The sequence below is a fragment of the Zootoca vivipara genome, chromosome 14, assembly GCF_965207765.1.
Source record: "Zootoca vivipara chromosome 14, rZooViv2.hap1.1, whole genome shotgun sequence".
Classification (NCBI taxonomy): Eukaryota; Metazoa; Chordata; class Lepidosauria; order Squamata; family Lacertidae; genus Zootoca; species Zootoca vivipara.
In genome coordinates, this window is record NC_142597.1 from 19,195,512 (window position 1) to 19,219,693 (window position 24,182).

General features: G+C 43.9%; 2 protein-coding genes across 2 annotated transcripts; one reads left to right on the forward strand and one right to left on the reverse strand.

The window, feature by feature from the left end:
• Window positions 1-1,940: 1,940 nt before the first annotated feature.
• On the forward strand, window positions 1,941-21,048 carry LOC132593233 (ubiquitin carboxyl-terminal hydrolase 28-like). Its single transcript, XM_060283036.2, has 16 exons — window positions 1,941-2,437; window positions 2,609-2,704; window positions 3,686-3,850; window positions 4,219-4,430; window positions 5,408-5,478; window positions 6,444-6,675; window positions 8,461-8,652; window positions 10,504-10,649; window positions 10,810-10,998; window positions 12,347-12,442; window positions 13,991-14,169; window positions 14,522-14,600; window positions 15,854-15,933; window positions 17,182-17,305; window positions 18,031-18,226; window positions 19,673-21,048. The coding sequence occupies exons 1-16, from the start codon at window positions 2,430-2,432 to the stop codon at window positions 19,846-19,848; spliced, it is 2,241 nt and encodes a 746-aa protein (XP_060139019.1). The 5' UTR covers window positions 1,941-2,429; the 3' UTR covers window positions 19,849-21,048.
• A 1,047-nt stretch (window positions 21,049-22,095) lies between these two features.
• On the reverse strand, window positions 22,096-23,471 carry CLDN25 (claudin 25). The gene has a single exon (XM_088657552.1). It carries the CDS (start codon window positions 23,466-23,468, stop codon window positions 22,779-22,781), a length of 690 nt encoding a protein of 229 aa, XP_088513678.1. The 5' UTR covers window positions 23,469-23,471; the 3' UTR covers window positions 22,096-22,778.
• Window positions 23,472-24,182: the final 711 nt, after the last annotated feature.

Consider the following 24,182-nt stretch of genomic DNA (forward strand, 5'->3'; position numbering starts at 1 on the left):
GACCTCCCAAGACTCGCTCTTGAGATTCTGAACCAGACTGTCCTCTGTTTAGATCTAGCCACTGCATGCATTTGCCAAGTAGCCCTAAATAAGCCACTTGTTTGTGGCCTCAATTGGGCACCTATGCTATGGTTGTAAGAGCACTGATGCAATAGGGGTGCCATCTGCCAAAAGATAGTCTCTGGATCTTCCAAAGTGCTGTGTAGAATATAATACTATAACTACCGCCATTGCATTCCTTCAAAAGATGCAACTTCATGGAGGCAGAAAGGAAACAGAAGATAGGGTGGCAATCTTTACTTATACCCCATGGTTCCCCCATCTCCTCATTTAATCCCCAGAACCTGTGAGGTAAGTAGGGCCAGTCACTGCCTCTCAGCTTAAGGTCACCCAGTGAGCTTCACTGCTGAACCTTGGCCTCCCAGGTCCCAGCCTGGTACTATCACTACACTGATTCTTCTGACTCCTTGTGAGAAGGAGGGGGGGAGGAATCTGCCTGCGAGAATGGACATCATCAATCTGAAGTGCAGGCATGCCTCATAACAACCTCCATAGGCATGGTCCTTCTAAGACTGTACAATAAAAATGGTTTGGTTTTGAAAGCTAATTTATCAGTGTAGATATTATTGCACAAATGGAGCCCTCCAGGTGTTGCCCAACCTCAACTGCCACCATTCCCAGCCAACATGGCCACAGTGGTCAGGGATGATGATGGGAGAGTCTAACAGGTTCCCATCCTTGGATTATGACTTCGATACCAATTCAGCTTAACAAAAAAACAAAAAACCCTATATCCCTGCTCCCCTCCTGCTCTGCTCAATGTCCAGCCTGATTAAGCAGAAATTTGCTTGCCATTTTGTGACATTTTGGTTTGTCACCATCAGGGTTTCCCAAACTTGGGTCTCTCCAGATAGGTTTGGACTACCATTCCCATCATCCTTGACCACTGGTCCTGCTAGATTGGGATCATGGGAGTCCAAAAACAGCTAGAGACCCAAGTTTGGGAAACCCTGGTCATAAGAAATGGATTTTCAAAAGAGAAACATGGTGGGTTTTAGGAGAAGAGCCACTGATCAGTGGTAGGACATCTGCTGTGCACACAGAAGGCCCCAGGTTCAATGCCTGGCATATCCATGTAGGACTGGTCGTACCCTCTGGCAGTGTGGACTCAACCAATGGTCTGACCTCTGTATAAGGCAGCTTCTTATGTTACGACAGCATTCAAGGCTAAGGAAAACCACCTCTCTCCCTCTGCTTAGGTTTTGGTGGGTTTCTCACTGAGAAACCTCATTCATCTAGTCTGCTGAAGGTTGGCATATATCCCCCTGGGTGACGGGGGCACCCCCTCATCCCTCTTGCTCCACCGCAGCACGGGATACAGGCACTTCTTGTGTTGCCAATCAGGACTTCTCCCCGTGGTGTTGCCTGCCAGCTCTCTCACCGCTGAAGGATTTCCAGGAACTTGGCATTTCATAATATGTGCGCCAGCGAGGATTACAGCAAGAACGGCTAGGAACACCACAAATCCGATTGGTGCAGAGTAGCTGGGTTTCCCTTCTCCCTCCTCCTCCTCCTCCTCCACCTTCTGGGCAGGGGTGTAGGAAAGCGGGGGCAGGGGGAGGGTCACCCCAGGTGCCGTCATGGAGGGGGGAGCGACAAATTATCAAGGAACAATTGAAAATGCCTGCTCCAAAGGTCTTATCTTAAAACACTAGGGATTATATAGCTACATATGAAATTTCATGCATATCAGTTAATATCTTGACCCTCCTCCATGAAAATAGCTGTTTACTTGGCCATTTTCCTATGTTGTGAAGGCTGAAATTTCAACGATATTTTTATCGTGCAAGCTTTGTCTAGCTCTAGATGCCAGAAGTCTATTAAAAGCTTAGAAGATGGAACCATTGGCAGGATATTTCCATCATGGATTTTAATATCAGCAGTTGGAAAACTCTTCTGCTCAGTGTCTATTTGAAACAGTTTCTGACTCGGCAGTTTTTAGTTGTGATTGTAAGGCTTGTTTGTGTTGCTCTGTAACCTTAAGCCTTTGTACACACCCAGCGACTTAAGGTGGGCTCAGCTTGGCTTTAAAATCAGTATTCAGAAATAGCCTATAACTAAATGTACAAAATAACATACATTGATCGCCCCTCCCCCCTGGGTATGGCATGTGGTGGATAGGTATGGTGAGATCTCTGGTATCTTACATATTTTCTGTAATTAAGTCCTGCTTGAAGCTGCTTAGATTTTTTTTTTTAAGAAGGTCTAGTATCCTCCTCCTGTCTTAAAACCTTTTTTCTGTGTTCCAGCGCTGGTTTACAAAACTTCCTCCCGTGTTGACTTTTGAACTTTCCCGTTTTGAGTTCAATCAGTCGCTTGGGCAGCCAGAGAAGATACACAACAAGCTAGAATTTCCACAGATAATTTATATGGACAGGTGAGATGTTAACTGGTATGCAAAAGCTCAGAGCATCAGGCTTTACCCTCAAGGCCTGCAAGAGTAATATTGGCATGACTGCATCAGTCTTCGTAATGATTCATGTGTACTTTTGAATGGGAGGATTGATGCTACTAAAAGAGACCACACAAAGAAGTGTTTGTCCTTTAGGTTCCTGTATGGTAACAAAAAGCTTGTTCAAGCCAAAAGAGAAGAGATCAAGAAACTGAAGGATCAGATAACGGTTCTACAACAGAAATTGGAAAGGTAGGTGGTCAGTTTTTCGAACTACAAAACTTCATGTTAACATATTCAGACTGTTATGTATGGTGGTCAGTCCATGATTAGAGCAGCAGTGTCAATAGCACCTTTCCCCACATGGAATTAATATGAACCCATTGGACTGGTGTTGTTGTTTTTCACTCAGTTTGGGATCTGTGAGAGCAATCTTGGCGGGAGCCTCCACATCTCTCCAGTCATTTCAATGATCTCTCAGATTGGCAAGGAAAAGCTTTCCCTCTATGACGTCTCCCTATTCTCCAGCCTGCAAAGGGTCACATGACTATATCTTGCTTCTGTCTAGCCACATTTATTGTAGCTGCTGGGTGATTCCAAAGCAAATTTCCTGAGGGGGGCAAGCTTTTATCCAGCATTGGACACACACACAAAGACATGGATTGAATGCTTGGCTATTAAGGTTCTCAGGCTGAGTAACAGTGGCTTGTAGTTGAGACAGAATAAGTTCCTTAACTGGTCCTGGGCATTCCACCATGAACCATAACTTTTACTGTATATTACTGTTGGGTAATATAGCCAAATAGCACGCTAACTGACACTGCTTGTTTTGGGGCCCATCTTACATTTAAGGTCAGAATAGCAAGTGGTCTCCATGCGTGTTGATGGACTTTTAGAAAGGCCTACAAATGGGCGCCTCTTCCTTCTTGGGTTATTATGCCTGACGTTACAGAATCCAACTCTCAGTGGTAGTTTATCATGTGGTTTTTCTTGGTAGTTAAAATTTAAATTAGATTTACAGTAGTCCTCAAAATGAGCTTGTGATTAACACTTGGGCATATACCAGATATTTAAAGGGAAAGCACAATTGGTCGCTAATGCTTCTTAAATATTGTAGCTTTGGTCCCATTAGAATAATTTAAGCTATACAGGGATTCAATAAACTTAATTGGTGTTTTTATAAAGTAAGGTATAAATAACATGCCATAATTCTCTTTGATTTATTCTCTTTAGGTACACAAGATACGGTTCTGGTGCCAGCCGCTTCCCTTTACCAGACATGCTGCAGTATGTTCTTGAATTTGCAGGTTCTAGGCTGCCCGGGGCTCCCCCCTGCACTCAAGACTTGACACCAGTAGCTGAATGCCAAATTTCAGAGACTCCTCCAATGCAAAGCAGGTAAAGAAATGATTTTCCTAAGATATCATCTGCAGCCTCACCTTGACTCCAGAAATCTTGGGATCCATTTATATATTCTTTCCATTTCCTTGCTTCCCATCTTTCCAATGAAGGACTTGGTTGAAAGCTGCGTAATGCCATTCTGTCAGAGGTTGGTTTTCCATTGGGGTTGATTTAAAACGAGAAAAATAAGATGTCAGCAATTCAAATTATTGTGACTTGATGTATGCTGTTTTGGGGGGGTCTTTGGCCAAAAAAGCATCATACTATAGCTCATTAGGTGGCTGCTGAGTACACTTCAGAGAAGTGTTGGTTTCTATTTGCTGGGAACTGTAGCATCGATTATCTGTCTGTCCTTCTCTTAATAGGGTGACAGTAACACAAGCTGAAAGTGCCAAGGTCGTAGCCTCTGCCCTAGCCACATCTCGCCAGGAACCAGCCAACGAACCCATCCAGTTTCCCAGGCTTCCTGTGAAGGTACCAGAAGGTCATGTCCCTCATGAGATCACAAAGGATGAAATAAGTCTTGTTGTGGCCTGCCTGCAACGATGGAGAGAAGAAGTTGAGCAGGACATAAAAGGTCTGTGCCCGGAGAGTGCCCACCCTATTACAGTGGTACCTTGGTTCCAGAACGGCTTAGTTGACAAACAAATTGGCTCCCGAACGCCGCAAACCTGGAAGTGTTCCGGTTTGCGAACGCTTTTCGGAAGCCGGATGCCCGTTTTGGCTGTCAGCATTGTTTCCGGGGCTAATCAGCCAATCAGAAGCCATGCCTTGGTTTTCGAATGTTTTGGAAATCGAATGGACTTCCAGAACGGATTGAGTTTGAGAACCAAGTTACCACTATATTGCGTTTGTTTTTTGTTTTTTAAATTGTAAGCTTTTAAACTGTATTTTAAATGGTCTTGGGGAGCTTATGGTGAAAGGTGGACAGAAATTATTATTAATAATAATTAGTATAACAACAACAACAACAACAAACAATTGGAGCTAGAGTCACTGACTTTCATTAGGTTTGTTCAGGGCTGTTCATTCTCTGCACCATACCAATGCAAAATAAAAAGTATCAAATTTCATGGAAACATGCTTATCCTAAATTCAGTTATTTAGCTTGCTTGCTTCATTGGAAGTTGAAAAGATTAGTAAGTGTTGGCATATTGTAGGATGCAGACTCTGAGCTGAGTCTCCACTGAGAGATTGAGGAGAATCAACAGAGTTGTACTTCTCCATTTTTCTTTTGAAAAAGGTCTAATCTTCTAGATAATCAGTTCCAAGAATGTCTGGAGTTGAGAGGCCCCTCCCTGTTAATCACTTCCCTAAGGAACGAGGCATTTGGGCTTAGAGTTATGAAAATCATCCAGGTCCAGGGAGAACTTTCAAAGAATGCTGCCTCCTTCAAGGCAGCAAGAAACTGCCTGTCATGCAGCAGTGCATGGATTTGAATGTGCGTTGTGCGTTGTTGCGGATATGGGTAGATACTTTTGTTGTCTGTGTCCTAGAAATGCTTAACAGTTAACGCAAGATCAAACATGAGTATTGAATTGTTTTGATTAACAGACCTGAATGCTTCTATTGCACTGCTTTCCCAATCTATTGACCAGATGTACTCAGATCCTTTGCTTCATCAGGTAGGATATTTTGACTTTTCGTTGAGATTGTTTTTCTGTCATTGTGCTAGCACTGGTACATGCAAGCAGTGTATGCTGTTAATTGAGTTCATTTACAATTTTCTTGAAAGCAATATCATCTTATTGGGAGATTGTGGGGGTATAACTGCTGTTGTTGAACCTAAAGTAATTCTCTGATCTGTCCACGTAAAACTAGTTTACTAAAGCCCAGCCTTTTCAAGCAGGCGTTTGGATTCTATATGATATCCTGCAAATAATGAAATTACCTTGCTGTGGAATGGGATTGCTAATGGGATTCATTAAAACTTGTTCTCGGACATAGACACTTTCCATTTTTCTACCTTACACTATTTCCTGTATCTGTTTCAGTGAGCTGTAGATGCTGTTATAAATATTAATAACTGGCAGAGTTGGTTCAGTTTTCTCTCCTTTCCCCCTTCAAAATACATTACTAGGACCATTCAGATACCTTACTGAAAGACAGAGCTGCTTCTTTCATGCTTAGAGGTGTTTCTGCCCTTTTCCTCCAGCACGTAATGAATCAAATGCTGGGTGTGTCCTGGATTATACAGTGTCTGCCTCTTGGCTCCTCGTCTTAAAAGGCTTGGGTTTCAAGATTCTGCCATCATATTAGTGGAGTTACGTTGTATAAACTTGTCTTCTCCCAATAAGTGGCTTGTACTCCTCTTTGTCAATCTGCCAAGTGTTTTCTGGGTAGTCGGGCTTTGACCCTAAAGTTCACGCTTGTCACAATGACTCTGAAGCACTGCTTTCTGCCAACTAAAGCCATATTGCTCCGGGAAGAAAAGAATCTGTCCCTCTCTGTGTGAAGCTAGGATTGTATGAATGGATAGTTCTTAACAGGCATAACAGCTGGGAATGTGCCTGGCTGAATCTGGCCTGAGGTCATGTTACTTCACCTGCTAAAAATAAGCCTGTTGTGTATGTGTGTGCATATTTTGCAGGTCCCTTACCACTTGCATGCTGTCTTGGTCCATGAAGGCCAGGCCAACGCTGGCCATTACTGGGCCTACATCTACAACCAGCCCCGAAAGAGCTGGCTCAAGTACAATGACATCTCTGTGACAGAGTCATCTTGGGAAGAACTGGAGAGGGACTCTTTTGGAGGTCTGAGGAACGCCAGTGCCTACTGCCTGATGTACATAAATAAAAAGCTGCCACACTTTGCTGCTGCTGGTAAGGACTTTGAAATGCTTACTTGTCTGAGTGACCTTGAGCTACTGGTTCTGTAAGCACTTTTCTGCAATGCACCCAGTCCCTGCTTGTGGCTCATGGTTGATTCTTGATTGCATGGGAAGCTCTGTAGGGACTTGGGGTTTGGGCTAAGTGATCTCTTCTAAGCAACTGTTTTTCTAGACGCATTTAGTTGTGTATAGAAATGGTACAGTAAAAAGGGTACAGTACTGGAGTGTAAGATGCCTAGCCTGCATTTAATGCTGTTTGAAATCACAAGAGAGAGGATGTCTTGACCTCCTTCTGCAGAGCAGGAGTGAGTGCTGAGTGATCCTGACTGGGCCAAAGTAACAGCCAACATCCATATGGGGACAGAGATGTTGGCTTAGCCCAGTACATGCTTCCTTCAGGTTGATGATATGCTCTATTCAGATACCTGTCTTCCGGAGCAGTCTAGAAAATTAGCTTGTGTAGGGTAAAGAGATGAACAAGTAAAGAGTATGCAGGCAAGCAGTTGACCATTGCCATCTCTCATGGCATCATTGCCTGACTCTTCCTCCTTTTCTCTGGAACACTAAAAAGACATCTAGTCCATTGGGGTTTGGGAAGTGGTGTGAAGCACACCTAAGCAGTCCAGCTGATCTCTCACCACCTCTTGCCGTCTTTGCCCTGAATGCTGGCAGTTGCAAACCATCATTGGGTGCCAGTTGGATTGAATTGAGGTATTTTATTTTCCCTACTTCCTACATGCATTCCCCATCTTTGCTCTAAGGAGCTCTGGGTGTCCTATATAGTGCTCATCCTTCCATTTTTAACCTCACAACAACCTTGTGAGAGAGGTTAGGCCGGGAGGGCTAGTGACTGGCCCGAGATCACCCAGTTGAGCTTCATGGTCCAGCTGGTTTATGAATCCTGGTCTCTCAGGTCCTACTTCTGACACTCTTTAATTACACTGGCTCTAAACCCCATACCAGTGGTGCGTGTTTGGGATAGAAGCAGCTTCAGTTTATTTGTATCTCCCATTCAGGATTGTTCTGGATCAAAAGGCAGCACAGAGGTCATCTTAATAAAGTTCCATTCAAACCCTTCCCCAATTTAAATGTAGTCGTGGGCCAGGATAAGCATAAGGGTTGATAAGAAGCTGAAGGAATCCTCCAGGCATCAATGGGTTGAGAGAGCAGAGGAGTAATAAATTAGGAGCTAATGGTTTGGGAGGAGTTGGGGCTTTCCTTGGGTCCCTTTGTCAAAGGCGGCTATGGGGTTGTGGCGCTCATCTCGCTTTCAGGCTGAGGGAGCCGGCGTTTGTCCACAGGCAGCTTTCTGGGTCATGTGGCCAGCATGATTAAACTGCTTCCGGCACAACGGAACACCATGACGGAAACCAGAGCGCACAGAAACACTGTTTACCTTCCTGCCGCAGCTGTACCTATTTATCTACTTACACTGGCATGCTTTCAAACTGTTAGGTTGGCAGGGACTGGGACAGCAACTGGAGCTCACTCCATCCCAGGGATTTGAACCGCAGTGCCACCCGCATCCCGTGGATTTGTAGCGCCCCCCCCCATAGGGTGGTGTGTAAACCCAAATCCGTTTCTATAACTGTGCAACTTCTATCCAAGGTGCTCAGATAAGTATGGGTGACCCATAGTATTTATAAGCAAAGGTTTCACTGTAGGCTATTCTTTCACAAAGTGTTTTGGTTTAATAGTGAGCCCGACAAGTATTCAGAGGTAGGATGCAAGGGGCAGACAAGCACCAGCACCTTCTGGATATTTTCCCTTTGATTAGATTATGTTAATGGGCAGACCCAGAGAGAAGTGGAATCTCTGCCTCTGGAGCTCCAGCACTACATCCAAGAGGACAACTGGAGGCTTGAACAAGAGGTGGCAGAGTGGGAGGAGCAGTCGAGCAAGATGGCGCAGATGGATCAGTCATCACCAGCAGAGTCTCAGGACCTCTCTTCTTCTGACTTGGGACAAGGTGAGAAAAGCAGACAGTCTCTTTTTGTGCCTCTCCTAATGCTGGTTGATCAGCCCTCTGGCTTACTGGATTGTTGAGAGTGACGAGGCATTCCTGGTGCTTAAATTTCTATAAGAAGCCCTGTGTGGACTTTACCTCCCATATTGACTTGATCAAGCCCTGTGTGGACTTTACCTCCCATATTGACTTGATCTTGATATTGAGATGATCTTCAGAGGTTCTTCCAAAGCCCCTGCCATTTAGAGGTAATGCAGATTGCTTGCTATCAGTAGAATTCCCTCACTGTGGATGATCCTTGGCACCAGCCTTGTTATCTTTTCATTCTTCCAGATTTATTAATGCATTACTTCATCATCATCATCATCATCATCATCATCATCATAAACTTTATTGCACTGGCCAAAGGCCATGGCATCATTCACAAAGGGAACAAAGAGAAAAGCAGCAATAACCATAAAAAACCATAAAAACATCAGGCACTTCAGATACAATGAACCACGATCACTTCTCCTAAAAATTATTTGTTGCATACGATAGAATAGCAAGGGGTTCTCAGGTAGAATGTGCCAGCTTAAATGTCCGAAACACCTTTGCAATTGACCTCTATTTTATCTAGTTCTTTTCTCCTGATCTTCTTAGCTGCCAACGCATATAGTGCTACTTTAGAAGTTACAGTGGTACCTCGGGCTACAAACGCTTCAGGTTACAGACTCTGCTAACCCAGAAATAGTACCTCGGGTTAAGAACTTTGCTTCAGGATGAGAACAGAAATCTTGCTCTGGCGGCACGGCGGCAGCAGGAGGCCCCATTAGCTAAAGTGGTGCTTCAGGTTAAGAACAGTTTCAGGTTAAGAACAGACCTCCGGAACGAATTAAGTTCTTAACCAGAGGTACCACTGTACAAAGTCATCAGTATCACTCAGCAGCCATTTCACCCTTTCCACCCTGTTTGAGTGTGTTCCATTCGTGAGCAGGGGTTTTATAAATTGGTCTCTTGGTTCTATATATAGTGGGCATTGCAATAAATAGTGGTACAAGTCCTCTATGCAAGGTTGCCCACACAGACAAAGAATCTCCTTGTACTGTACTTTGCCATACCGACCATCCACCACCGCCGAGGGCATCGATTGGAATCGTAATTCTGTAGAAGCAATTCTTAGTACGGCAAGTGGGAGCTTTGTCAAATAACTAGCTCGGATGTGCTCCGTTTTGATAAGTGGGAACCATGGTGAACTTTTGTTAGAGGCAATCGTGGTTAAATCCCTTTCTGCATCGGACCTGAAGAGACAATCTCTTAAGTGCTTCTTATCCATCTTCATGATCACCTGAAGATCTTGTAATTGATGATGATGATGATGATGATGATGATGATGATGATGAAGAGGAGTTTGGATTTGATATCCCGCTTTATCACTACCCTGAGGAGTCTCAAAGCGGCTAACATTCTCCTTTCCCTTCCTCCCCCACAACAAACACTCTGTGAGGTGAGTGGGGCTGAGAGACTTCAGAGCAGTGTGACTAGCCCAAGGTTACCCAGCAGCTGCATGTGGAGGAGCGGAGACGCGAACCCGGTTCCCTAGATTACGAGTCCACCGCTCTTAACCACTACACCACACTGGGTCAAGAGGCGTTGGATGGCATTACTTATAAGACCCAGGCTGCTGTTTTTGTCCCATTCATTGGAAGCATTGCTCAATAGGTAGAATATAAATCTTTGCCCTCCCACACTAGCTGTAGCTCAGGGCCAGGCACGACCCAGGTTCTAACATTTTGTCTAGTTCTCGTGTTTTTCTAAATGTCTTGCTGGACGTAGAGAGTAAATAGTAGACTACGCTTATTTTTCTCTCCTCAGAACTATCTTCTTCCTCCAGCTCTGAACGGGTGGCACATTCCCACTCCTCCGAACATGCCATGATTGCCAAGGAACAGACGGCTCAAGCCATTGCCAAGGCAGCTGATGCATATGAGAAGGCTGGTGGATTGGCAGCTCTTAACAAGGTGAAAATAGCAATGGTTGGGCTTCCGGACCTTTGTAGCCACCCTTGTCCATGCCTCTGCTCCCTGCCTCCTCTCGCTTGAACCTTTTTTTGCTTTTCTGGTCTGCCTTTCATTTCTCTTTCTGATTTCTTTCTGTTTTCTTATCTCTGTGTGGCAACAGTCAAAGGAGGCAGAACCAGTGCAGCACCTCCCAGAAGAAGCAGCAAACCCCACCATTCAGGCAGAAGAGCCACAGGATGCTAAGGGGATGGAGTTTTCTGCCCCACCTAGCTCACAGATCACTGAAGTGGATATCCCCAGTGTGGGAAAGATTCTAGTTAGATCAGATGCAGATGGATATAATGAAGAGGTACACAGCTATGTGTCTGTGTGTCTTTTTTGTAGCAAGCAAAAATGTTGGGGATGAGCATCTTTCATTCAGAGGCACTGCGAACTAGGGAAGATGCCAAGCACTGCCCTCGCAGGCTGCATCTTCCCCATTTCAGACGAGTTGTGCTTGGAAGTAAACATTCCAGAGCTGTCTCTCAAACCTTCCAAACGATGGTGCTTAGAATTGCAGGCTTTCCCACCAGTGTTTGGTGTCTTTGACACGAGAGTACTCCCCAAGGTTGCTCACTTAAAAATAAAAATACTAAAGCTGTTTTTACCTCTGCTGAGGTCTTTTTGCCATCCAAGGCTGCAGATGGTGAAGCCACATAACATTCTGAAAATGTGGCAGCAGTCCTAGTCCTAAATTTTGACTGCTCCTATGCACGGAAGCAATCCTGACAGCACCATAATGTTTGTCTCTCGATTGAATGGACAGTATGTTTGAGGGCTGGGGGTTTTCAGCATGTGAGTGAGGACTGGTAGGTTAAGTAAGCCAGTTGCTAGCAACCTGCTATGGAGTAGGTGGACCTGCACATGATGCCACTGTCATCCCATGCAGGAAATGGGGATGGGTCAGGACTTGGGTGATGTATCTGCATCCCTGTAAAGGTAAAGGGACCCCTGACTATTATTTCCAGTCGTGACCGACTCTGGGGTTGTGGCGCTCATCTCGCGTTATTGGCCGAGGGAGCCGGCGTACAGCTTCCAGGTCATGTGGCCAGCATGACAAAACCAATTCTGGCGAACCAGAACAGCACACGGAAACGCCGTTTACCTTCCCACCATAGCGGTTCCTATTTATCTACTTGCACTTTGACATGCTTTCGAACTGCTAGGTTGGCAGGAGCTGGGACCTAGCAACGGGAGCTCACCCCGTTGCGGGGATTCGAACCGCCAACCTTCTGATAGGCAAGCCCTAGGCTCTGTGGTTTAACCCACAGCGCCACCCACGTCCCCCTGCATCCCCTTAATTGCCCTTAATTCCTGCTCATCTTTCATTAGACCCTCTCAATGCATATGTGGACGCTTAAGTCATAGTCAGTGGAAGGGCACAAAGTTGAGGTGTGTCTACAAATGTGTGAACAAATCAAAGTAACTTAATAATCATGAAGGGCAGTCTTCAACTGGTTGCTTCCATGACCATACTGGTTGGGGCTGATGGGAGTTGCAGTTCAGAATTTAAACATTTGGAAGGCCCCAGGTATGGAAGAAGGTAGAACCCTGACTCTGGACTCTGCATGTCTTAGCTCTACCTGTTCCAACTCTTTCATCGTGTAGCATTTTTCATTTTTCCTCTCTCTGTCTTTCTTTTTTCTTCTTTCTGTCAGATGATGCTCAGTCCTGCCATGCAAGGTGTGATCCTGGCTATTGCTAAAGCCCGTCAAACCTTTGATCGGGATGGGTCTGAAGCAGGGCTAGTTAAGGTACTATTGTACACATGTGCCTTTTGGCAGTGGAGAAATGCAATGAAACATTGGCTATGGATGCCACGTGGCTGTTCCCTACTTCATTTTTCTGCCCTGCGATGTCTTGATTGCAGAGATTTGTTCTGTCACGAGAGGTTGATATCCTGTGAAGTTATTTGCTCCCCCATCCACTTTGAGGAAGCAGGTCTTCACTGATTTTTGAAATGTCTCCTCCCAGGAGTCTTTTTAATATCTATCCTCCACTGAGATAACAAGATTGCTGATGCTCTTAAAGCATAAACTTTTCACTCTGAGTAGAAGTTTATTGGCTGCACCCCAAAGTGCAGTTCCCTCCGCTACTGCTATTGGATATATATATTGGATATATCTATTGCAAGGTGTGGACTTCTCATGACCAAGGGAAGCAATGGACTGGCTTGTGAAGCTTCTTTCTAGTCCTGGAGAGGGTGGCATCCTGATTTTCATTCATTCATCCTTCCTCTACATAAGGAGGGCTTCTCCCTGTCATTAGAAAACTTAGAACCTAGAGATAACCATTTATCCTATTCTGCTTTTTCCCCTGCTTAGGGGTATTGTTAGGGGTTAGGGTGGGGCAGGGATTACTGCTTTTATTGATACTATTTTTGTGTATTTATTTTAGATCTTATGATTTATGTGCAAATTGTTTAATTTGGTTGTACTTTTTGATGTTTTATTTATTGTTTATGACTACTTTTGTTACATTTGTAATTATGCGGGGGGGGGGGGTTTACATGTTGTAAGCCACCTTGAGTGGCTTTAACCTTGAAAAGGCAGCATATAAATAAAACGATGCATGTATGTATATTGTTAAGAAATCTTTTGTCTGGTATTCATTGAGCCTGTTTCTCAGCTGTAGAAGTCTCCAAATGTAGACTCATGTTTCTAGCTCAGGTTCTGGACATCTCAAGAAATCTTGCTGTCTCAAAGTGGATAGGTGGAAATTGCCCATCTTTCAGGAAATCCTCTGAATGATTGGTGAAGGCCAACGCGCTGGTAATTTTCTTAGTAGCCCTGCAGCCTTCCGGAAACAGCCCAAAGTGCCAACTGCCGTCAGAAGCAAAACTTGCATTATATTATTATTATTATTATTATTATTATTATTATTATTATTATTATTATTAATGTTTATTGAGTTTATATACCGTCTTATACCTGGAGGTCTCAGGGCGGTTCACAGAAAAGATCACAACAATTATAGAGATCAGTTTGTTCCTGTTGTTGTTGGAGTTGTGCGCTAAATAAAATCCTCGGTATTGCTGCACTAGATCATATGTCACTAGCTTTTGCATACTAGTTCCAAGCAGATACTTTGACATGGTTGGAGCAAGGCCTCATGACGGTCATCTGCAGAGCAAGGAAGACCTTGCAGTTGCTTGGTTTCATAGGACTTTAATTTCAGCACATCCAGCTTAAGTTGGTCACGAGCAGCTTATTGATAAGAATGTCCCTCAAAGTCTAGGAATTGCTTGCATTGTGGATTCATAATTGTCAGACTGATATTGTTCCAATTCTTGGCTTTATTAGGCATTCCATGAAGAATACTCCAGGCTGTACTCGCTGTCAACAGAGACTCCAACACCACAAAATGACCCCCGGCTTCAGCACGTCCTAGTTTACTTCCTGCAGAACAATGCGCCAAAGCAAGTGGTGGAACGGACTCTTCTGGAGCAGTTTGCAGACAAAAACCTCAGCTATGATGAAAGGTTTGTTCAGAACATGTAAGCTGTAATGAATAAAGGAAGGACACAGAATTGCTTTGAAAGTGCTATATGGGGGCTTTGTTTGGTAGGAATGGTGTTCAGTGACTTTGGTAGTACTGATCAGTATTAGATGGTTAAAGAGATTTTTATTGTTCTGTTTTAGTTCTCCGTTTCTAACTTGCATTTCCCCCTCAGTGGGCCAAGAAGGCAGCTCTCAGCAAGTCAGCGCTGCTTGCACCTCTGAAATATATAGATGTAATATCAAAACAAGCTAAATCTAAGAGATGTGTCAGTTGACATTCTCTTGACTTTTGGGTGTCACTTCACTAAGCTTTCTCCTCCTTTCTGTGAACAGATCAATTAGCATTATGAAGGTAGCTCGAGCTAAGTTGAAAGAGATTGGTCCTGATGAGGTGGACATGGAAGAGTATAAGGTAAGGAGCCTTAGCCCTAAAGTTTTAGGTCTGGTTTATATATTTGTGTCAAAGCTGCAGCCTAATTGTTAGGTGAGCAAACGCTACTCTTGTGACCAAAAACGTATAATCGGTTTCCTTCAGATAAATGGTGATCACTTAGTTTCTTCAGAGTTGTGTTTTGAGGGTTACTTGCTCTGCCTGAGATGTCTATATTTCCTCTAGCCCTGTCCCGTATCCTGGATAAAATCTGTTTCATTCCACACATAAACAGTAGCAGAAATAAGAGTGCCCTATCCTCCCCCCCCCCCAAAAAAAATCCCATTTAGATATTATGGTAAATTTAGCAGCATTCTGTTCATCCATTTTTAGTAGAAACGTGTCTACAGCATTTTTTAAACGTCTGGCTTGCTGAGACACTACAGAGTGTTTCAAGCGCTCCCTTTGCTGTCTTGTAGAGATCCTGCTTCACATTCACTTCAGGATTCATCTGAATCCAGCGCACAGCCTTACTGCATATACCCAAAATGAGGGTGAAGTGCATAATAGGCATCTTGTAATTAGTAAGTGGGCTATGATTCCTGCCTCTCTCCACCTGGCCTAGGGCAGGGCCTGACAGGCTTCATAAGCACTGCTGCTGCTGCTGCCCAGCAAGGACTGGGGTATTTTGGGGGAAGTATTTTTATACGGAAATTGTTCAGTTTGGTTATGTAGTCTTGATGTGTTTTATTTACTTTCATGATTATTTTGCTATGTTTGTAACTGTAAATCTTTTCATATTGTAAGCCGCCTTGAGCGTTGTTTTAACTGTGGAAAGGCGGCATACAAATAAAATGATGATGGTGATTACCGTATTTTTTTCGTGTATTAGACAAGGTTTTTTGACTCAAAAATCATGTGCAAAAACGGGTCGTCCTACACACAGATAGTGGCATGGGGGGGGGAGAAGTGGCGCACCCGCCCGCCTGCCGGTTGGCAGGAGCACAACTTCCCCTGATGCCGCTGCACGCGGGAAACAATCTAGGGAGTATTTCCTACCCACAGCTGCATGGGGGGGGGGGAGAAGCTCAACAACTTTGAGCCATCTCCCCTCGTTTTCTTGAAGTTGAGTCCCAAAAAATAGGGGGGAGTCTTATACATGGGAGCATCTTATAGAAGGAAAAATACCCAAAAGCAACAAGAGAAAAGGAGCAATGTGAGAAAAGCCAGGTGTGAATAAAGTGGGACTTACTGAACCAGTAATGGATTGTGACCATTTTCTTTTTCTGGCACAGAAATGGCACGAAGACTACAGTTTGTTTCGCAAAGTATCTATTTACCTCTTAACAGGCTTGGAACTGTATCAGAATAAACAGTAAGTTTGTGTAAATTGCTTCCACACACAAAGGTTGTGGTGAAGATTTGGAGGGTAGCTGAGGATTGGTAGATGTATTCTTAGACCCATTACAGAAGGTTGAAGTCTGTGGTGGTGCATCATAGCAAGTAGAAATTAGGGATGACTTGAGTGGGGAAGTACTACTTTTCCACTGTTTATAATCATAATCATAATCATAATTTATTATTTATACCCCGCCCATCCCCGGGCGGCTTCCAGCAAAATATTAAAATACATGATGTTGCCACTTCTGCATCTGTATCTTTTCATAAACACTTTGGCTCAAAAGGTTTCATTTTGTCTGCAAACTCGGACAAGCCTTCTTCTAATGGATACATGAGTGTCCATAGTTTATACATAAGGATGGTGAAGAAGGGTGGTGCTAGAATGCTTGTGGTAATTCCTCATGCACTGAGGGGAGAGCAGGAACTTCTGAACAGGGTACAGTTGTGTTCCTGTGAATTTTGGTAAATGTGCTAGTTTGTGGGCCAGCTCTTACTAGGCAGCTGTCCTCCTACAGAGTGGTGCATGGGCTACACTGGGGAAATGTTCCTAGCTCATTTAAGCAAAGCATCCCTTCCCAGTTATTTGTATTCCAGCAGGGCTTATTTTCTGAACACAGGGAAGTAGTTAGCAGATGGGTGTAGCCCATCATTTTTAGGGGTACTCTCACTTTGACTTAAGAAAATCACCATTTTATAGTTCAGATCAGGAGAAAATAAATACAGTAAATGGACAAAAGTACAAAGAACATGCATTACCTCATATTACACAGCTCACAGTAACTTCCACATTGGCATGAGGTTGTACGCACTAATATCTTCCCGATTCCTCTGCTAGATTCCAACTCCTACTTCACGCATTAAAACGCTCGCTTCCTTCTGAGACTCAAGAAACACGGTGACAGGAATTGAGGCTGCCATCGGGGGGTAGTAGCGGAACTGGCGGTTCACCATGTTATTCAACAGAACTGACAATTCACCATGCTAGAGAAGAAACTAAAAAAAAATTTAAAAATTAGTTTCTTCCATTAGATTCACAAAATGTTTACGGGTATGCGTTACCCCAGGGTACCCCCCAGAAAAAACAAACACTGAGTATAGCCATGTGTCCCAAGCAAGTATAAGAACTATGAATGGCTGCTGTATTTTGCAGTAAATGTTTGCTTCCACAACCTGTTTTAATTCCGAAGATTGCAACTCTCACCCTCTTTCCTGTTCTTATAAGGTACTATGAAGCTCTGACCTATCTGGTGTATGCCTATCAGAGCAATCTGACCTTGCGGAGGAAGGGAGCCAACAGAGGCGCCAATGCATCTTTAATTGCTCTGTACAGAAGGAAATGTCTCTTGGTTGGTATTAACCCCTTCTCCCCTCCCACCTCTTATATGGGTGCTGCTTTCTCCACCCCTTCACGTATTCACTTTATAGTATGCTAAGGGACGCGGGTGGCACTGTAGTCTAAACCACTGAGCCTCTTGGGCTTGCCGATGAAATGGTCAACAGTTCGAATTCCTGCAACAGGGTGAGCTCCCGTTGCTCTGTCCCAGCTCCTGCCAACCTAGCAGTTTGAAAGCACACCAGTGCAATTAGCTAAATAGGTACCGCTGTGGCGGGAAGGTAAACAGCGTTTCTGTGCATTCTGGTTTCCATCACGGTGTTCTGTTGCACCAGAAGCAGTTTAGTCCTGCTGGTCACATGACCCGGAACGCTGACTGTGGACAAATGCTGGCTCCCTCGGCCTGAAAGTGAAATGAGCACCGCAACCCCATAGTTGCCTTTGACTGGACTTAACAGCCATGGGGTCCTTTACCTTTATAGTGTGCTCTATCTCTTGGTTCCTGAATGGATTAGTGAAAACCTCTCTCAGGTTGGGGCACTTTGCAGGGAGGGGAATATCTGGCAGATGTTTGGGCTCTTTTTTGCCATGTCAATGTAAAAATAAGCAAATAAAAACCCCTAAATGTTCAGCTGCACTCTAAAACTTGCCACAGGAAGCATTGCGGAAAGTGACACACACCAGGCTGAGCTGTTGCCAAAGACCCATAAATGTGTTTCTCATATTGCTTTGCCACAGAAGTTGAACGATGCTGCAGCAGCTCTCTTTGAAAGTAGCAATGAGTTGAGTGTGGATGAAGGTGTGAACATCTTGAACGAGCTGATCATACCCTGCATGCACCTCATCATCAACAATGATACCTCAAAGGATGACCTGGATGCTGTTGAGATCATGAGAAATCGTTGGTGTGCTTACCTGGGAAAGGACATGAATGGTAAGAAGGGGGTCCTGGACCTCTTACTCTGTACCGCTATCATCCTATCTCTCGCCTAGTATTGCTAGTCTTTGTGTACCTTTTGACTGTTTTTCTAAAGACTGTCAGAAAAATGCCCTAGCACAATTAAGATAAGCCACAACATTTGCATTTTGCTTAGCCCTAAAGCCAAGGTGGCAAACGTGTCCCTCCAGATGTCGGGTGGACTACAGCTCCTATCATCTGGCCATTGGCCATGCTGGCTGAGGTTGATGGGAGTTGGAGTTCAACAGCATCTGGTGGGCTACAGCATCTAAAGTTTACTTGAGAGACTGCCTTCTTGAATTACTAGATCTTTGTGTTCAAAATATGGGATTTGATTCTTTCATTTCCCCTCTTGTTCGCAAGTAGAAGTAACACCTGCCTCTCAACAGTCATACTTGTATGGGGCATTCCAGTTATAGCAGCTTGCTGTGTACACCCAGCAGCATTCTCCTGGCGTGAGGAATGATAGAAAATGTTTTGTTGTTGCCAGAAATTTCTTGTACATGTTGCATCTGTACCTGGCACATCCTGTGATCAGAGGTACACACTGATCAGAAAACTTATTTTTAAATGTTCACGTGGCATGACAGTCTTTACCCCAGAGATTCCGGGGGCAGGGGGCAGAATGGAGTAGGAAGAGGCAACTATGTGAGAGGATATTGTTGTTGTTGTTGTTGTTGTTGTTGTTGTTGTTGTTAAACATATTGTGAATTAAAATAAGCACACATGGCCTGGAAGTTAATCTATTGTGCATTTTTCTTTGCTAGATTTTAATAAATTGGTTAAACTTTGTTCGCTTCAGCCAGCAGGGGGTGTCAGGAAGAAGTATTGGTCCTAAAATACTGTTTCAAAATAGACAATAGCTCTGGTTTCTGCAGTTGAGTTTTCATGTGTTCTGCTTTCATGAACTTGTGCAAAAGCTTTTTCACATCTGCAATGAAGAGGTAATTCAGACTTGCAGGTAGTTGCTTGCGGTGAGAAATACTTCCTTTTAGACAAGTGGCTTATCTCACCAGTACCACCTTGTAAAATGCAGGTGGTTGTGAATTGGGTACAACTTAAAAGGTATCTCTTACTGTGCACTGAGAATGAGGTGCTGTTGTAAGTGTTTGCAAGTTGGGTTTGTAGACATCCGTGATGTCTGCAACACTGTCTTCACCAGTGTTTATGGGAAGTGCTTGGTGAAGTTGGCAATAAGAGCCCTATTTTAACTTGTAAGTGCCATTATGTTGCTTTGAAGGAGTGGGAGAAGGGGGATATGATTGAGGGAACTTCCAGATTTACGTACAGATGCAGTGGTTCTGCATTCCAGAGTTTTTCTGCATCTTCTTACATTTCACAATCTTAGTTTCTTCAAGATGTCAAAGCATAGATTTGTTGCTATTGGGTGGTTGTTGTTATTAGGCTCTTCTTGTCTTACAGAGGACCTGCAACTAAAACTGAGTGAATTCCTACCCCGCCTGCTAGATGGTTCCTCCGAGGGCATCGTTCTGAAAGAACCGCCCAAGATCCGCCCCAATTCTCCCTACGATCTCTGCAGCCGATTTGCAGCTGTCATGGAATCCATTCACGGGGCCTCGACTGTCACTGTCAAATAAAAACTGCCGACTGTACTGTATTAAGCTCTGGAGACCACGTGCCCACCAGCGTGTGGCATCCAGCTGCCGACCACCTTTTGGAATGGAGCAAGGAAGAGAGATGCTACGTTGAGACAATCCACATTCAGACCTAACCAAAACTGTGCTTAGAAAAGGGCTAAATGGGACATGACATGGGCAGGCACTAAGTCAGAACATATCTTGAGGTTTCACTGTTTTACGTTGCCTATAACTGCGTTTGCCTTGGCTTCCTACAAGAACACGGTAGGAAGACTTTTATTTTTTTAAACGGAAATTTTAAACACAGCATATTGTACATATATACTTCTGTTGTGCTCAATTCTTATGGAGTATGCAGTGGTTTGATATGCTCATTGTGAGCATTCCATGCACACTCTGTTATATTTTGAATGCACTTGCCACATATGTTGGGCTATTCATGTGTCCTAATGCCAGCAGTATGTTATCAGTGCTGATAGCTGTTGTGCTGTCACTACATATGACTGAGCCAACACAAGGGGGTGCATTTAAAGCACAATGGGGAGCATGTAACCTGGAGCCTGTTTAAACTGGACCTCAGCGACATCAAAGCAGGACTGATTCAGGGAATAAGCCAGACAGTCGTAGGTAATTTTAAGAGCAATAATTCACATTCACCTTTTTCGTGTAAAATGGGAGCCTATCAATTGAGGCCCTTCCCATCAGGTATCTCCTGATGTGGCGGTAACAGAAGAACCTGGTAGCCTGGGTTGTACAAAATACAGGCATTCATGCACACTGCATTTGTGTGTGTTGGCAACTCAAAACACAGTTGATGCCATCAGGAGAAATGGTGATGGTGGCAATATTTTACAGTTGCTACAGAATTGCAGAAGTCATTCCAGGACAAGAATAGAGATGCAAAACAAAACCCATAAGGAAACTGCTTTCTCTGACCTCCCAAAGCATATCTCTTTTATTACCAATCACTGAATTTTCATTACCAGGCTAGTATTGGCAGTGACAAGGGCTCTGAAGTCAGGAATAATAAACCTTTCTAAAAAGATACAGCTTAACTGGCAAAGTCTACTGCCAATATTTTAAAGCAATCTTTGTTTTACTGGAATACATTGGCAATCGGGATGTAAATGGAAATACATATTTGATAAGCCTTTTTCTGTTTTAATTAAATGTGCAATAAAGAATTTTACCCTATTTAAATTTCTAGTGGATTGCTTTGTTTCTTTTGAGTGTCTAGACCAGGGGTCAGCAAACTTTTTCAGCAGGGGCCCGGTCCACTGTCCCTCAGACCTTGTGGGGAGCTGGACTATATTTTGGGGTGGGGGGAGGGAGAATGAATTCCTATGCCCCACAAATTACCCTGAGATGCATTTTAAATTAAAGGACACATTCTACTCATGTAAAAGCACACAGATTCCCAGACCGTCTGCAGGCCAGATTTAGGTGATTGGGCCGGATCCGGGCCCCGGGCCTTAGTTTGCCTACCCATGGTCTAGACTTTATCTTTCTCCTTTTCTCAACTGTGTTTGAACACTGGGAGTGTTTGCTGTTGGAGAATTTTTGCAAAGATCACCACTGGAATAGCCATTTAACATGACTTAGTCTGCATCCTACTTGCCTTGGTGCTAAGATTAATTGCTCCACCACTTCCAGTGGTGTTGTGCCTCATTATTTAGCCTGTGATGCTGATCCTTGGTTAATCTAAAACACTGACTGGTTAGTTTGGGGTGGACTGCTGTGCACATAGGCTGGGCCCCTATTATTACATAGGTGTAAGGCTCCTGGGGAAAACGTTGCTTGCCTTTACTTTTGACATTTTAGATTTGGGTGTTGCCAGTAGGGTTGCCAGACTCAACAGAGGACAGGACTTCTGTGCCTTTAATTGCCCCGCTCTCTTTTGAGTCTGGAAACCTTAAAGAGAAACCAGCAGACCCTTTGTTTAATTTCCAAGCAAAGGGTCTGCTGGTTTCTCTTTAAGGTTTCCAGACTCAAAAGAGAGCAGGGCAATTAAAGGAGCTTCTGTCAAAACAACTGCTGTGCTCAATGTACTCATCTCACCTGCTACCTGCTTCAGTGCACAGGTAGGTTGAACAGTAAAGAGATCATCTTCATTCAACACCTACCATATGGATCCTAGGTTGCAAGCCTTTGCCTACTTGCAATGGAGTAAGACCCATTGAGCTGGGGTGGGCTTCTAAGCAGACCAGACACCACCAATAATGAGACTGTAATTCGTAAGGTATTTTTCCCTATGCTTCATGCTTCTGTTTGAGAAGTGTCCATTTAGCCATTTCCCCTGAAACCCTATTACTGTATTGTCTCAAAAGACAGAGATTTCTGATGCATGTGAAAAGCAAACAAACGGTTCAATATTTTTTTTTTACACTGCAATTAAGTACTCCTTAAAAGGTCTGACAATGCCTGTTGAATAAAACTTGATAGCTTGCTATTGACATTGGATATCATAACTACAGCCAGTCTCCTTGACAAAAATTCTTTCCAGTGAAGGGGTAGGTCATTAAACGGCCACTTTCCTGATTGTTTGGAGGAAAAATTAGTCTTGGACAGGAAAGAACGGGGATTCTAATCCTGTATCCATTCCCCCTGTCCCCATCTTAATATATTAATAATACTCTAGTAAATTTTGAAGGAAAACAATTTATTTCTATGCATTCATGTTTAAGTTCCCACATTGCAGTCATTGAGATGGGTATCCCTGTTGCCACTGAAAATGCCGCACAACATGGTATGACACATGTAAGTACAGAATGTTTGCTTTCCCAAGCATATTTTTCAGGCAAAAAGTGCTCCATAAAGAATGCTTGGAAGGATCCTAGACAATAACCCAGTTTCCAGCCAGTCAGTTATAAGCCATTCTGGCCATCTCAAATTGTTCTCATGAAACCTTTAAAGAGACTTTAGTAGGCAGCTCAGATTACAAGGTCTGCATTTTTAGGTGGCAAGTACTGATGATGACTTTGTAACCTGGGGTCCTTTCGCACCTCTGGCTTACGGTGGACAGCAAACTGCTTGGACTTTGTTTGGGTTTGTAGGAAACAAGCTGAGCAGATCAGAAGAAACCCACCTAGTATGAGGAAAAACCCAGCAAACCAGCCCAAGAATAATGCTTCACCAAATTCCCACCTTGGGACAATCTCTGGCACAGTTTCATCCCAGAATTCTCGCACTATGTTGTAGGCAACCCAGGAGACTGGCACGAGGGTTGCCATTCCAGAAATGCAGAAGAGAATTCCTCCGGCGATTCCGAGGCGTTTTTTCAGTCCAAGGTTTTGTTCCCTTATCTTCAGACAGTTCAACCCCAAAATAGAAATAGAGAGGGCAAGGAATCCCAGTCCATTTGAGAGAACCATTACAATCCTAGAGATTCTGAACTCCAAAGGGAGGGTTAAGAGAGAGCCATAGCTTTTGCACTCCATTATGTTTTCATCTTGAATGACGCAGGCATGCCAAAGTCCTGTGTTCCAGGTCTCCAATTCGTTCAATTCCAAGTTGAGGTTCTTCCAAAAAGGTATGAAAGTTGTAACACAAGAGGAGGCCCAGCCGAAGAGCGAGATAATTAATCCCCCCAATTGGCCTATAGTACTGCAGTGCCAAGCCATATTTGGACTGGACTCCCGACTGGCATACAAAACTGCCTTTGAATGTTCTCTATTCCAGATGAGCTTGATTCTTGCAGCAGAAGTTCCGATAGAGCTACGGTGTCATCAATATGCTCTAGGTTTCAATGGAGCCCATCTGAATTGGTGCTAGTTTTTTTAAAAGAACAGTGGAGGAGGAGCTGAAGAGAATACCACTCATTCCAAGGTGTGGCCAAGCTTTTCACATCTGGTTGGTTTTGCCTTTATCTGAAAAACAAAACAAAAAACAAATCCTAATTCAACTTAATTCATGTGCAAGGCAGAAATGTCAACGTTAATTGAATCGATGCAATCGACCAAGTTCCTTTTCAGCATGCGAAGAAGCACAGATGAGGCTGATGGAGCAACTTCTTCAAACAGATTCACCGAAACGTGGCACAAAGATAACTGTAAGCTTTGCAGTTTGTCTAGCTTCCTGTAGCATGAAATCCCACTATGCAGGTGTTCATTTCCACACACCCTTCTGGGTTCAGAAACACTTTGTGCAGTACCGCCTCTGCAGAATTACCATATTATGGGCCGAGCATGTTTATCTTTTCACCAATTAGCCCGGGGGGGGGGGGACTTAACTCATATTTTGCTCGCCTCTTCAAGTTAGCTGGAACTGATGGTCTCTGTTACACCAAATGCTTCAATATCCAGAAGCTCTGGCTAGGAAAGGAGGGAGGTGACTGT